Source organism: Pelecanus crispus, chromosome 5 (genome assembly GCF_030463565.1).
Source record: "Pelecanus crispus isolate bPelCri1 chromosome 5, bPelCri1.pri, whole genome shotgun sequence".
Classification (NCBI taxonomy): Eukaryota; Metazoa; Chordata; class Aves; order Pelecaniformes; family Pelecanidae; genus Pelecanus; species Pelecanus crispus.
Window position 1 is genome coordinate 67,097,794 of NC_134647.1, and position 13,355 is coordinate 67,111,148.

Sequence of the window (13,355 nt, forward strand, 5' to 3'; positions counted from 1 at the left end):
AAGGTGCAAGAAACCTCTTAAATCATAGTAATCAGAGATTTCACTTAAATCCTGCACTACAAGATTTAATATCTCATCCAAAACTCATTAACACATATTTTGGAAGCCTTAGGCTTGACACCATTTTTTTTCTATACAAACTAAGAAATGGTCCCTGAACATGAACTTGCACTTCTGTGGAAATTTTTTTGCCAGACTAATTAAATGAGTAAGATGTACTGTAATTATTCAGAAAAGCTGCAGATTGTTTTTCATTGTCTTAATCGTGTTTTGTGCATTTGGCAATCATTAAAACACATTATGGAAGCTATGCATGAAACATGCATGTGGAAGCTACTTAGCTACATAGCAAGTCAAATTATTTTAATCTATGAATTAAGTATCTGTCGTGTTATTCCAAGCCTAACCAGATTCTGAGGCTTGACAAGAATTAAAGGTACATTCTTTTTCATTCCATTGTGTTTCATGAGAGTCTAGTAGTGGATGGCATGGGAACATCTTTGTTCAGTCTTAGAAGAAGCTTGGGAAACTGCTGGGGGAGTTTTTATGTAGCCAAGAGCGTCTGATGAAAATTAGATTTAAAGTGAAAGCTTGAACATGATACAGTGATCTTAAGTTAAACCATCTGGAAGCTTATTCCTCCTGACTTCCGTATTCCCTAGGAAATAAGAAAAGTACTTTTTCTTGTCATTCTTTGGCTACATTATGTGAATGTTAGAGCTCTAGAGATCAACGGAACTCCTGTGATGTAACTATGTATTACTTACTTCATGCAATAACTGTGATAATCATTATGTCTCTTAATCTTTGTCTTCTGTCTTGTCCTGTTCCCTCTGTCATCAAACGTATGAAGCCAAATGAAAAATAGTTAATGAGTGATTATTATCTCTATACTAGTTACAGGCATTTCTTTCTGAAAATGATTCTGAGCAATTGCTTAAAATGACATGACCGGTGTTACTCCACAGCCTTTGGAGAACTGCTCCCACTGGTCCCTTCTTAAAACTGAGCATTGCAGGCCATGAAAAGCACGGGGCATTGTCTCAACTCAGACCTTTGTTCATGCTTCTGTCACACCTGTTGCACCTCCATAGTTAATTACTTTTGAGGACTTTCTCATCACAGCATGAACTGAACATGACTTTATCTGGTGACAGGATAATCTCATTACAGATGATGATCTTGTTAATGAATATCCCCAAGACAGAGCAATCTCATTATTAGCCCCCTCAGGATTTGTCACCTAAGAGCCAATGTATGATTAGATTCTAGCTGCACAACATCCCCCCTGGATCCTAATATCTCAATGTCTTGAGGCTGAGGTAGCACCCCCAAAGGCACATGAACCACTGGACATCTTTAATTAGGATTTTTGTCCCTAAGTACTTCTGGACATACTTCTCAGGTGAACAATCAAGACAGTTCAAGCATTATGTGCAGGGTTCATCTCCCCACTGTTCTGTAGAACAAACATCATGCAGTGGCATCAAGGACAACAGAAATAGTGTGGCTTTACCACATTGACAGTGGCTTCAGGGTTGTGCCAGGAAGAGAAGTGTACTGTCTGTCTCCTCAGTAGTGCCCTCTCCAAATAATCACTCTGCATGGTGTCCTACCTACAAGTTACAGGTCTGCTGGTCAACGGTCAGGCCTTCATACCACTGGTGTCTGTTTCCCTGCATAATACATCTATAAAGAACACTGAAAATTATTACCATGAAAAACATCCCGCTGGTTAAAAATCAACCTGATTTTCCTTTTTCCTTTTTTTTTTCTGGGAAGGTTAGGGTGGGGGGAGGAACAGTGCTGAAGTCTAGTACAGTATGGGTATCTCCTTTGGGCATCAACGAGCTGTTGAACTGGCTCAATGGCCTGTGAAACCTCAGCCTGCGAGAAGAGTTCAGTCCTAGAAATCTAATAACAACATAGAGATTGTTTTACAGAAAACGAACACATTAATTTGAGATAAATGTATTTAGCTCAACTGTTTTATCAAAAAAATGTTTTAGAATATTTACTCTTCCGTATGGACCCATCCAAGCAAAATGCCAAGGAACTAAGTATCGTTGCTGCTACTATTTTTTTAATATGTAGTTCTGTGGTTGTACACAGTGCTTTACAGACACACAGAAAGGTTGAATTTTTATTAAACACAATGATAAAAGAGAGGGAAGAACAATGGTTACAAGAGTGAGTGTTATTGAGACGCTCATTTACTAAATGATCTATATTACAGTGCAACCAATGTTTCCCTTTGCTCCTACAGTGTTAACAAAACCCATGCTAGATAAGAGATTGGCAATTCAGAAAAGCAATACATTTTCTTAATTAATCTAGTGGATAGCAGGAACCTGAGCACTAAATCCCACCCATCTGATTTCATTAAATCTACTATAAAGGTTAAGCTGCACTTTAGCATTGGCTCTAGACAACCTCACTCAGCAGAGTGGGGTCAAGAAGATCTCATTCAAGGAGGTGCAGCTTAGTAAATGACTATTTATGAGGGAAGGCCTGATAACAGTTCTGTTTTGATGAGAAAGCTAGACAGTGGGGCACATCAAATAGTAAATGTGGTATTCTATTTCACCTGCAGTTTTCCTGAGATGTATGCTTTGAAGAGTTTACAGAGAATTAGTCATAGAATGATAGAATTACTTAGGTTGGAAAGGACCTTTAAGATCATCGAGTCCAACCATTAACCTAACACTACCAAGTCCACCACTAAACCATGTCCCTAAGCACCACATCTACACGTCTTTGAAATACCTCGAGGGATGGTGATTCCAACACTTCCCTGGGCAGCCTGTTCCAATGCTTGACAACCCTTTTGGTGAATAAATTTTTCCTCATATCCAATCTAAACCTCCCCTGGCGCAACTTGAGGCCATTTCCTCTCATCCTATCACTTGTTACTTGGGAGAAGAGACCAACACCCACCTCACTACAACCTCCTTTCAGGTAGTTGTAGAGAGTGCTAAGGTCTCCCCCCAGCCTCCTCTTCTCCAGGCTAAACAACCCCAGTTCCCTCAGCCACTCCTAGTGAGACTTGTGCTCTAGACCCTTCACCAGCTTTGTTGTTCTTCTTTCAGCATGCTCCAGCATCTCAATGTATTTCTTGTAGTGAAGGGCCCAAAACTGAGCACAGTGTTCCAGGTGCGGCCTCACCAGTGCCGAGTACAGGGGGACGATCACTTCCCTGCTCCTGCTGGCCACACTATTTCTGATACAAGCCAGAAGCCTCACGCAACACTGGTGTCACTGGAAACTCAAATCTCAGCCTTGGGTCACGTGGAAACAACATCAGAGTCTGTGTCAGAGCAGCCTGAAGCAAGTTCAGGGACCAAACAGTGCCTTGTCTCATTTGCCTATAAAAGAGGGTTAGTAGGAGCTAAAGCACTTGGCAGAGAGTTGTATAGTTTGGCAGAGGCAAGCTATAAAACCAAGAGAATGACTACTGGTCGTCCTCTGGTAGTGGTGGGCAGGGAGCTAAAGGGGAAAGAAAAGGGTGAAGCGACTGTAGCATTTTCTTTGCTCACCACTGTGCAGCCACAGCTGCCCATGAAGGATTTTCCTCTGCACGTCATACACTGTCTCCACTTCAGCTGGAGGCACACTGAATCACAGTGAACTCCCCAATGTGCCCCCTGGTAAAGCAAAAATATATTGTGCTTTGTATTGGTTTAGAAAGAAAAGAAGTTATTCTTTTAGGTAAAAAATGGACTATATGACAAAATTGCCCCTTAGTGTTTTTCATTTTGAAGCTGTGGTCTGGCTTCACACAGGAAGGGGTAAGGGGCTTGACCAGATTTCCTTCAGAGGTCCCTTCCGACCTGAATTATTCTATGATTCTGGAAAATTATGTGTAGAGTTTCATACCTAAGTTTGTATAACTGATTATTGCCATTGCTCCTGTGAACCGAGCCATCACACCTGTAGGTTATGTAAAACCATCCCTCAAGCTTCAGGGAACAGTCGATGGGATTCAGTCCCCATGTGTGCAGCCTGAGCTTGCAAGTTCCTTCAAAGTAACCAGGATCTCACCTGGCAATTAGGAAACATCCCTTTGGACACAGAGGCTACAGCTTTAGTGTTACTGGCAAGCTTTTAAAAACACTGGTAGAGAGTGTTTAAGCAATCCTGAGAGAAGCAGGTAAACTGCAATAATTAGGAAATTAGGTTTTCAGTTGCATTAATGTTATGCAAAAGATACCCTATGTGTTGTGTTTTCTTTCCACAGCTTAATGTCTGGGCTAGCAGCCCTGGATGCCAAGACTTCCAGTCGACTAGGTATTATAACCGTCACTTACTACCTGTGGACAACATTTGTGGCTGTGATTGTGGGAATAATAATGGTCTCCATTATCCATCCTGGTGGAGCAGCACAGAAGGAGAGCACTGAAGAGGGAGGAAAGCCCATCATGAGCTCTGCAGATGCACTGCTTGACTTAATCCGGTAACTACATTCATTCTTTCTGCTTTCTGAAGGTAATACTTTGTACATAACTGCCTGTGGAACTGTGGCCTAAGAATAAGTTTTGAACATAAGGATGAACATTTTGTTTAAATCAAGAAAAAGAATCAAGAAAATCTCAGATTATTTTCAAGTGATCAGATGTTTATACTGGCTGTTTCTAGTCAATTTAAACGAATGGCCACCAAATGTATCAGAAGTACTAACAACACTGGGGTAGGGTTTTTTTTTTATCTCCACACAATCACATGTAGCCTGTGGAGCTCATCATAAAATCTATTATTAAGGCCAAGACAGTATTAAAATGTAATGTTAATTTAAATAAGGACAGACAGTTGTAATAGGCAAAACCTTAAATATAAGAGCTGAAATCTACATTTTTCAGGAAATAATTCTTAAAAGTGCTGTTACAACTGTTCATAGCAACTCTCAGATGAATGACACAATTAGACCACTGTTGTGATCTTTTTATTCCTTATTTTTATCACATTATTTGTTCTGTTTTGTAGCTTTTTATTGTTTGTTTTACTTTGTTTGGCAGAAGGGAGGATTGTTCTTTCAGACCAGCATTAGAGCACTGATGGCATTTTTATAGCCTTGCCTGAATATCCCTCTTTGTCTCAACATTTCAGGTGCTAGTGGGATTAGTTTCCTGACTGAACAGAGTACGTGCCTCAGATATATTTTGCTCATGCAGAAAGACCAAGTTTTGCCTTTGTTTGGTAGTTTCTCAAGCTGGTGATCTCATACCATATTGGGCAGGGGCACCTGGGCCCAGTGTGTATCTGAAACACAAAGAATACTCTTTGGAGTTTGACTTATTAAAATTACAAATGTTGCACAGTTTGTCTTTCAAAAACCCAATTCATGACCCTGCCAGGGCGTCAGCACACAAAGTACTTTAATTAGAGTTACTGGGATCTCAAATCAGAAGGAACTGGGATGAAAAGCTTATAAAAATCTTTTTTGTCTCCTCCAAGTTGCACTTTGCGAGGCCATCTGAAACCCGCATGTTTTTCTATTGTATCAATGAGAATGGGCCAAATTATATTAGTCATGGAGCAGCAGCTGAGTGCACTCTCTTTTGTAGCTTTCCACAAACCCACCATCTTCATCTGCAATGGGAAGATGCCCGCTTCATGGCGTCTGTATCTCCCCAGTGACTTTGCCTTGATTTATGTGCAGTGGAATTCACGCGTGTGTGTTTGTGACATAATGTTAAGTCACGTTATTCTGTTTCTGTTGCATAAAGGACTATAATTCCTACACCAAGAGGAAGGAAGGAACTGAGCAAGTTACTGGAGCTTTGAATCCCTTAGTATGACAGAGTAGCACAAGAAGTAAAAGGGAATTTAAGAAAACTGTAACCTTAATGATTATCTTATAGGGGCAGTGTTTGGAAACCCTTTCTGGCATGCTGAGCTGTTTCTAAGGCCTTGGTCTTGGACAAGTTAAGGCATAGTGAGACATATGGTGCAATGTTACATCCAAAATGACCTTACAGCTGTCTCTGGAAAGGGTCTCCCTTGACACAGGTTCCCATCCCCTTCCTCACACCAGCCCAATTGCTTTTTGAGACCCAGAGTAAACTAGTTCATGGAGATCATAGAATCATAGAATCATTTAGGTTGGAAAAGACCTTTAAGATCATCCAGTCCAACCATTAACCTAACACTACCAAGTCCACCACTAAACCAATTAAGGGTAGAGAAGTAATTTCATGTTTCCTGGCTTGGTGGCTGGATTATTTTTTAATGAAAGTAAAAACTAGGAATCATTAAGGTTGGAAAGGATCTCTAAGATCATCAGTCCAACCGTCAACCCAACACCACCATGCCCACTAAACTATGTCCCAAAGTGCCACGTCTACCCGTTTTTTGAACTCTTCCAGGGATGGTGACTCCACCACCTCTCTGGGCAGCCTGTTCCAATGCTTGACTACCCTTTCCGTGAAAAAAGAGATGTGTCAGATGAAAAGTAATTTGGACATGCAAAATCTAAATTCAGTTCTATAGTATCATGTTTGCATAAAATGACTGAATGTCTGTATGACTGGAACCTGAGATCTGAGTTACGATCTCATCTCCTCCTCTCTGTCTGGCTAGTCCCTGTGCACTACAGGTTTAGTGGTGAGGTTTGGGGACACTGTATTCTGCTGAGCCTCATCGCAGGTAAAATACTATGTCCTGATCTAAACATTTGCAAATATCATCTATAATTTCACTTCCTACAAACATTTACCTGAGCAAATGGTAATAGTTTGCATGCATATTTCAGGTATTCATGTTTCCAACCAGGCATGTGCTTTTGGTCTGTGAAACCTGAAAGTCTTCACTGGTTTGGGCAGATGTCAACAATGATAGGCCAATGAGCCACTCACTACCAAAGCTTAAAAAGAGACAATAAAGCTCACTCTCCTTTTCCTGTGCTAAGCAGTGGTGACAGCTGCAGTCTTTCTACCCCAAGTGCACAAACTGATGGTTTTTATTCCTCCACTACAGAAATAACCACATTTACTAAATAAATAAATAAGAATAACACAACTGTGGGGAATGGGCTTTCAGCCTAGGCCAACAGTATGGGTGAAATCCTGGCTCTGCTGAAGTCAACTGCAAAACTCCTAAATATCTATGTGGAAGTCTGGATTAAATGTAATGATGTATCTGCTGGTTTGAGCTAGAAAAGCTGATCCTTTAGCTCAATGATAAATCACTTCCATTCACAGCTGGAGACCATCTTTTTCGACCCAGATTGGCTTATCTTCTCAATTCATTAATTTCCTCTCAATTTATCAATTGCATATGTGCACAGAAGTTTACACAGGAAACATCTGGTATTCTGCAAATGAAGAATGCTAAATGTACAAGTGGAGAAATGATATATGTGACATAATTGTGGGGTTTATTTTAAAAGCATGAATCTTGGCATGGTGATACATGTATTCACCCTCACTGATTTCAGATTTGAAGCCACTTTGAAATGATGAAATATATTATTATTTCTCATGATGTATGACATTGTCAGGTCTGGAATTTTTGGCAGGGAGGATGTTGCTAGAAATTGAATTTCTTGAATTTTTGGGTGAGGATTTTGCTTGTAGAAGTGGTTTTAATCAGAAATTAAAGAATGTACTGATTTAGCAATAAATGAAACCAAGAAGTACTGCAGAAACTGATGGTCATCCTAAACACCTGCAACATTAATCAATAATCACATTATTATTCTGCATTATTTTGCAGATGGTGCTTCCCCTGTATGTTTGTTTGTTACGTAAAAAAAAAAAGCAATAAAATCTGCAGTGTGTATGACTTGATTAGGACATAACTGACACTGTACTGCATAATTCTGAAATGTCTCTAAACCTCACATCAACCAGGAAATACATAATCTCATCAACATACTGAATTTCATGCCTCAAAAATTGCATCTACAAGTCAATCATTTTTTGCCACACTAAACAGCAGTACTTGAAAGACTTCCTTTCTAAAGGAAACCCCAAGAGATTGGGGACAAGAGCTGTGGATGTGAATCTGCCTCTACTGATTTCCTCTACTGAAACTGCCTCTACTTCAGTCTGGACAGAGAGGCCACTGACTGCAATGTAATAGAAGTGTTTTCAACATTCAGTTTGTCTTTATACCTAAAATCTTTACTGCTGCTTTGGCCTTAAATGTCTGAATTTTTGCTTTAAACTGATCCAGCTTTAAACCAAACTGCTGTCTGTGGAAGATACCCATTTTACTAGGTAGTTCACCTTCATACCTGTGCAGGAATCTCCCTTTGCATAACTTGCCCCTCTCTATCAGCAGTGTGCCAGCATCCGGGCTAAGGACAGATAATTCAGAAGGCAGCTGTGAGTCTGCAGCTTGTGCAGGAGATGCTGTTCTGAAGATGCTTCTCTCTTTAGCTGCCACTTTATTACTACATGGAGACAGGTGTATAAATCTGCCTTAATTATATTCAAAGTTTCTGGTGCAAGCACTGCAAGGCTCATGAAAGTGTATTTTCTTCAATATTTAAAACTATAAATCCTCAGGCTAAGGATCATCTTGTTCTCTTTAATGCACCAAAGTACCTGGTGCTTTATGAATTTTAATGGATTTATTCTCATGATGTGCAGTATTTCTGTGAGGTAGGCAAGGACCATTTTCCTTTCTTACAGCTAGAGAACCAAGACATATAGAAAATAAATTACCTCACTGAGGAGTGTTCAGAAAAATCTGTGGTGCCAGAGGAAATATTCCCAGCTCATACGAGACCTAGTAGGAGTCTTATTCTAGGAATGTGGCTTTTGGGGCACCTCAATGGAAGTAATAGCAATGAATCAAGACATATCTTTACCTTCTTTTTTGTGTGTGAATTATCAAAATTAACTCTGTACTATGTCCCCAAAAATAAAAGAGTGAATTTTTAGTAGCCTTTTGTGAGTTAAGAAATGAAGAAAGGCAAGATACCAATTTTTAAAAATAATTCAGACTTCGAGTGTTTTATTCAAAAGGACAAAAAGGGACATACTTACAGGAATAGTGTTCAACTTAAAATATTAGGTTTGTTTAATTATACCACATGCATTCACCTGACAAGCAGAATAGAAAATGCATCTGATTTGGGGATGAACATTTGTAAAACAAGATACATGACTCAAGACCACACTGTTTACATTAGCAGTTAATATTTTCACCGCATTCTGTTGCCATTATCAAAACACCTTTGATTTTGCAACTTAAATCACACTCCTTGTATTTGTCACCAAGGGAAACAAAATTTGGCTGCTGAGATAAAAACAAACAAGCAAACACCATAAACATTCACATGAGGAAACAAATCCCAGCCAGACTGGGGGTTCACCCTCCTGTTTTATATAAGGCTGCCTCCGTGTGCAAATCTGGGCACCAGCAAGTGCAGGGTTCGCATACATTTTTAGTCTTTCTCAAGTCTAACCAGACAGCATGACATCGCAAGCTTATTCAGTGCAAAAGCTCCAGATAAAACAATTGAGTGAATACAGTCAGGATCAAATCATGCCTTAACCCATGACACACAAATTTGTACATTTCTGAAGTTTACTGGAAGGCTAAGTCAGAGCATTTTACCACTGAATGTTCGGGATTGCATCCAATTTAATAGCAGGTACCGGGAAACTCAATCTGGCTTAACCAAGAGAGGTTTTTTTTTAATACCATTAGTAGTTAGAAGAGGATATAAACACTGTAGAGGATTTATGTTTTCATGGGAATCCTGAGCACTCTTTAAAATCATTTCCTTTCCCTCTTTTCAAGCTAAGGGCTATATTCTATTTTATAGAAATTCTGTTTCTTGAAAATAGGGCAGGAGAAACCCAGTATCTGTTGTAGTTTGGAAAAAGTCCAGGCTGTGCAGAACGAGAAATCATGCTTAAAAAAAGTTTACAGCTGAAGACTGCATTGTATATACATGCAGTAATATATTTAATAGTGTATTAAATGATCCAGGGTTTAAACTATGAAAGAACATTTTTAATAACTTTGCCCTACATTCATGTATCTTTTGCCAAAAGCCACTATGTACTATGATAGAAATATTTATCTGTCCCCTATGGCAAACTACCATTTTCTACTCATTTCAGATTGCCAGATTTCTTTTATCTCACAAAAACAGCCTCGTGCCAGCACTGTTCTGCACTATATGTGACCAGATGTTCGCTTCTGGTTAATTTTCAAGCAGTTCAAACTGCACAGAAGCCCAAACCTCAAGTATTTACAAAGCACTCTGAAGCCCCTAAATGTGTGGTTCCTGTTTGGCACAAAAGGAAACCAACATGGAAAAAAGATAATTCCACGATGAAAACAACACCAAGGAGATGGACTACGAAGCAGTTTCTGCTGTCTGGTCAGGAGGCCTTAGTCACAGGGGGGCGGTGCATGGGGGCCAGGAGTTAAAACTGCATTAGGAAAGCTTCAGCCCTAAAGGGAAATAAATCGTCCATCCTCCTGACAATTGGCCTGGACATGTTCCAGCGTACACTTTGTATGAAATAACTTTGCCTTGCTGGAACCATAGTGGAAATGTGTTGGGCCTGTCATGTTACTTTTGATACGATTTGGCCTTTTCAGGATTCCTAAAGATGTCATGTACTTGTGCTTCCACTCCAAAGAATGATTTTCTCAGAAAGCCATAGCCCCGCTGGGGCTGTGTCAGGACCTTTACTTTCAGAACAAGCAGGGTAAAGAGATTCACCCTCCAGATCCCTTACTGGAACTGAAAGGCCATGCAACGGTGTCACCCTCAGGACAGATAAAAAGTCCACGTGTTTGGCAAAATGATTCCACAATATGAGTTCTGCTCTGATCTGCAAAAAAGGTGAGCAAGACAAAATGGCTTAGACCCGGATAGTGATTTTTGCATTCTATTAATATCTTTTATCACAATAATGAGGATTTAAATGCCTCATTAATTCTGCAAAAGCCTTCTTTGGTCTTTTTAGCAGGAAGTAGTAAGATTGATACTGAGAAATGACATGGGGCACAGAAGGTGCCTACTGATGTGCAAGATGCATCCTCCCATGGCCCCTGAGACAGGTCATCTGTTCAGTCTTGCTGAATTCAATTTTGCCCTTGACTTCAGGAGTGCAAACCCTGATGGAGCCCACTGACACCAGCAGGAAGGTATTTCAGATGTATACCCATATGACTAAGGACAGGATTTGTGGCTCTTGTGGTACAGTAACAGTAGTCAAGAGTCTACACAGCTGATGATGAAATCATGCAGAGGATAGCAAAAGCAAACGAATTTTTGAGATTAAGATAATGTCGCTGCAAAAGACCTCAGCCTATAGTAAATAGGAGCCACAGTGCTGTTCATTCTTGTGCACAGCTGTAAAACCTGGAAACTACAGTTGTCACGTCAAGCTATTCAGACTTTATTTTTACTCTCTCTGTAACCTTGCTGTATCTAGTGACAGGGTAAGATCTCAAACACTGAAGTATTAGAATACTATCAAATACAGAGTCTTAAAACAATGTTCTTTCAAGCTCAGCTATGCTAGTTCAAATCTGAGAGCAGAGTGTCCAAAGCTGTTTTATGCCCAGTGCAAATATAGGCCAATAAAATATTACAAGGACGTGTATGTAGCAAAAACCCGGTCTGGTGTCTTCAGTTCCACAGCATGGGAGACTGCAGCCAAAGACTGTCTGGTGTGGCAGGGATTAGGTACTGATAACATCAAAGTCTGAGAGCAAAACCAGATTACTGCTGCAGAGCACAGACTGCCCCAGAAGCAATGGGTGTTCTGAATCAAGGAAACAACATCTGCTGTACCTGTGGCTGCTCTTACGCTAGAGCAGCTGGCCTAATTTCTTATTAAAAAGATCTGCAAAAGCTGAATGCTTTGAGTTAACAGATGTTGTAGTCAGGACTTAGAATGAGTATTTCAGATATTCTGTAGTATAACTGCAACCAGAATTTGGCCTATTATATCTAATAGATAGCCATCAAACTGGCTATCCCAGTAGCTGTAGGCTCATGTTCTGTGGACAATTCAGCTAACAGCATGAGCAGTAAAACGGTTTAACAGTGCTGGTATTTGCATCACTACTGTAGATCTCAGAGTCAGCAACCTTCTGAAGAGAGCAAGAGGGCTCCCATGTCCTGGGGGCAGTGCCAAGGCACAGCCTGAGCTGAAAAATGGCTTCCTAACACAATTCAGCTTCCTAAAGCAGTGGAATACCAGGGGAGCAAAACCGAGTAAATAGTGTTAATTGGTAGGTTAATTGCTGGGAGACAATGAAGAAGGAAAGAGGACCTCCCACTTTTGGCAGTGGTAAGGTGCTAAGGGGTCCTATGTGTATATGAGAAGTTGCACCCTGTCCTGGTTTCAGCTGGGATAGAGTTAATTTTCTTCCTAGTAGCAGGCATAGTGCTGTGTTTTGGATTTAGTAGGAGAAGAATGCTGATAACACACTGACATTTTACTTGTTGCTAAGTACTGCTTATGCTAGTCAAGGACTTTTCAGCTTCCCATGCTCTGCCAGGTACACAAGAAACTGGGAGGGGGCACAGCCAGAATAGTTGATCCAAACTGACCAAAGGGCTATTCCATACCATATGACATCATGCTCAGTATATAAACTGGAGGGGGTTGGCCAGGGAGCTGCAATCGCTGCTCGGGAACTGTCTGGGTATCGTTTGGTGGGTGGTGAGCAATTGCATTGTGCATCCTTTGCTTGTATATTATTATTTTTTTTTTATCATTATTATATTGTTATTAGCATCATTACTATTTTACTTTATTTCAATTATTAAACTGTTCTTATCTCAACCCAGGAGTGTTTCTCACTCTTACTCCTCTGATTCTCTCCCCCATCCCATCGGGGTAGGGGGAGTGAGCGAGCGGCTGCGTGGTGCTTAGTTGCTGGCTGGGGCTAAACCACGACAACCCTCAGAGTTTCTCCTTAGACCAGGTGCTGTCTCTACTTGATACAAGTCTTCAGGATTTTCTTCAAATTCCATGGCTATCAAATTGCAGAACACGTTGCCTTAGTCATATATACACATTTCTAATTCAGTACATCTTTATGTCTGAATCCTCTTATCCCATACAGAATTAGGGAAGGACTCCAAAATTTGCCAGTAGAATGAACCAGCCTGTGCATCACAGCAAGATGTAGTCAAAGAATGTTTTAATAGGTCACTGGTGCATACATGCTGCTATCATAGCAAATGCAGGCCAGGCATGCATTGCCAGCTGTGGCTCAAGAGCTCCCGGTCTGTAGAAGGTTCACTGAGCTGATATTGAAGTTTCATGCACATTCACTCTTTTATCCTGTGTTGAACACTCTTGCTCTGTCTGGCAGAATTCCTGAAGCAGAAGATGCTCTGGGAAATATTCTTCCTCAGGGCAGACAGT

The 13,355-nt window shown here is 40.5% G+C and overlaps 1 protein-coding gene across 1 annotated transcript in view; it reads left to right on the plus strand.

Annotated features, from left to right (window-relative positions):
- SLC1A7 (solute carrier family 1 member 7) overlaps positions 1-13,355 on the plus strand; it is a 57,494-nt gene that overhangs the window by 13,680 nt on the left and 30,459 nt on the right. The window contains exon 3 of the mRNA XM_009484463.1: positions 4,238-4,453. Coding sequence (XP_009482738.1) covers positions 4,238-4,453 — 216 coding nt within the window. The remainder of the gene's footprint in view (positions 1-4,237; positions 4,454-13,355) is intronic.